A 1,662-nucleotide genomic window follows, 5' to 3' on the forward strand; every position below is an offset into this window, starting at 1 on the left:
ACACTATATATATATATATATATATCAATCCTTCTTCTACAATTCCATTGCTTCCTAATGACTTTTTGGCTTCTCTCCCCAATATGACAAAGTGCAATTCAATAAAATAAATCAAATTGGTGGGGAGAGGGAGCTGAGCCAAGATGGCAGTTTAGAAGCAACAAATATCAATTTCTCTGTGGATACTTTTTCACAAGAATTTAGAACAAAACACTTCAAGGGGGACAGTAAACCATATCCAACAATAAGACAGAGCTGCAGGATGCTCCTACTCTATTCAACTGAAAAGGTATGCAGAGGAAGTTGAATTATCAGGTATAAGAAGAAGAAGGAAGGTTCCAATATCTCTCCCCTACCTACTGTGCTGAGACTCCAGCAGAAGGCAGAATCTCAGAATGAGGGCTCCAACCGGGACAGGATACATTGCTACAACTAGGAGAAGTTTGGGGCTCTGATGGCAGCTGGAAAGGAGGCAGATGGAGAAGAGAAACAGAGGAGAGGGCAGGCTTGTCTCAGCCTTCAGCCACCACATCTCCATCCTAGCCTTTGACCAACAGAAGTTTTGGCCCCAGGGCACATTCAGCTCTGTAGATCAACTCTGCAGGTGAAATCCAGTTTAGCAGCAGTGGGGAGAAGAAGCCTCTAGAGGGTAGAAAAGCTCAAACACACAGAGGCAGAAACAACCAGAGGAGCAAATGAAAAACCTCACAAGGAGGGAGAAGGAACAATATGGGTAAACAACAAAAAACAAAAAGAAACTGCAGTTAAAATACTATTCAAAAAACAACAAGGAACAGATGGAACAGAGGCAGACCAAGGGACATTAAACAAAACCTCAGAAACTTCAGCAAATTGGATTCCGGATCTGGAAGAGGTCAAAAAAGAATTCCAGAAGGTTATCTGGAGTGTCCATGGAATCATCTCCCTGCTCTCTCCTGCTTCCCACACTACTGTTGCTACTGTTTCATGGTGTCCATGGGAACAGCCTGCCAACTGTGTGTGGGCACTCAAAAATACAAAAGAGAATTGTAGGAGGGCAGAATGCCAAGGAAGGACAATGGCCGTGGCAGGTCAGCTTAAGGACCTCTTCAGGGAAACATATCTGTGGAGGCTCTGTCATCCATCCCAGTTGGGTGCTGACTGCTGCTCACTGCTTTGAAATCTTTAACAGTTCCAGTCTCCGGTTCGAGTTCCCAGAGGTTCCAGTTCCTTCATCTTATCTCTTAAAGTTGGGAGAGCTGCAGCTGTATACAAATCCACACAATTCCTTCTACACAACTGTGAAAAGAATCTTCATTCACCCTTCCTTCCACTGGAGATCCTTTAAAGCAGACGTTGCTTTGCTACAACTGGACTCCCCCGTTCAGATCACCCCTGTCTGCCTCCCAGCACCACAGATCCACTTTCCTTCTGGCACCCTGTGCTGGATGACTGGGTGGGGAAAAACCACAAATGGTCCTGCCTCAGTCTTACAAGAAGTCCAGCTTCCCCTGATTGATGCTAAGGCTTGTGATATCCTATACCATACCTATAAACGCACAGATTCAAGGCGATCCAAAATTCAAGATGACATGATTTGTGCTGGATACAAGTGGGGCAAAAAAGATGCATGCCGGGGTGATTCCGGAGGTCCTCTTGTCTGTAAGAACAATAATACTTGGT

The 1,662-nt window shown here is 44.9% G+C and overlaps 1 protein-coding gene across 1 annotated transcript; it reads left to right on the forward strand.

The window, feature by feature from the left end:
- Positions 1-911: 911 nt before the first annotated feature.
- LOC123254306 (serine protease 30-like) lies at positions 912-1,655 on the forward strand (the record flags this gene model as incomplete). The annotated part of the gene is made up of 1 exon (XM_044683347.1): positions 912-1,655. A coding segment is annotated over exon 1 (744 nt), but the record flags the coding sequence as incomplete, so codon positions are not given.
- Between the last annotated feature and the right edge of the window lie 7 nt (positions 1,656-1,662).

The sequence above is a fragment of the Gracilinanus agilis genome, unplaced genomic scaffold, assembly GCF_016433145.1.
Source record: "Gracilinanus agilis isolate LMUSP501 unplaced genomic scaffold, AgileGrace unplaced_scaffold19529, whole genome shotgun sequence".
In the NCBI taxonomy this organism is placed as follows: Eukaryota; Metazoa; Chordata; class Mammalia; order Didelphimorphia; family Didelphidae; genus Gracilinanus; species Gracilinanus agilis.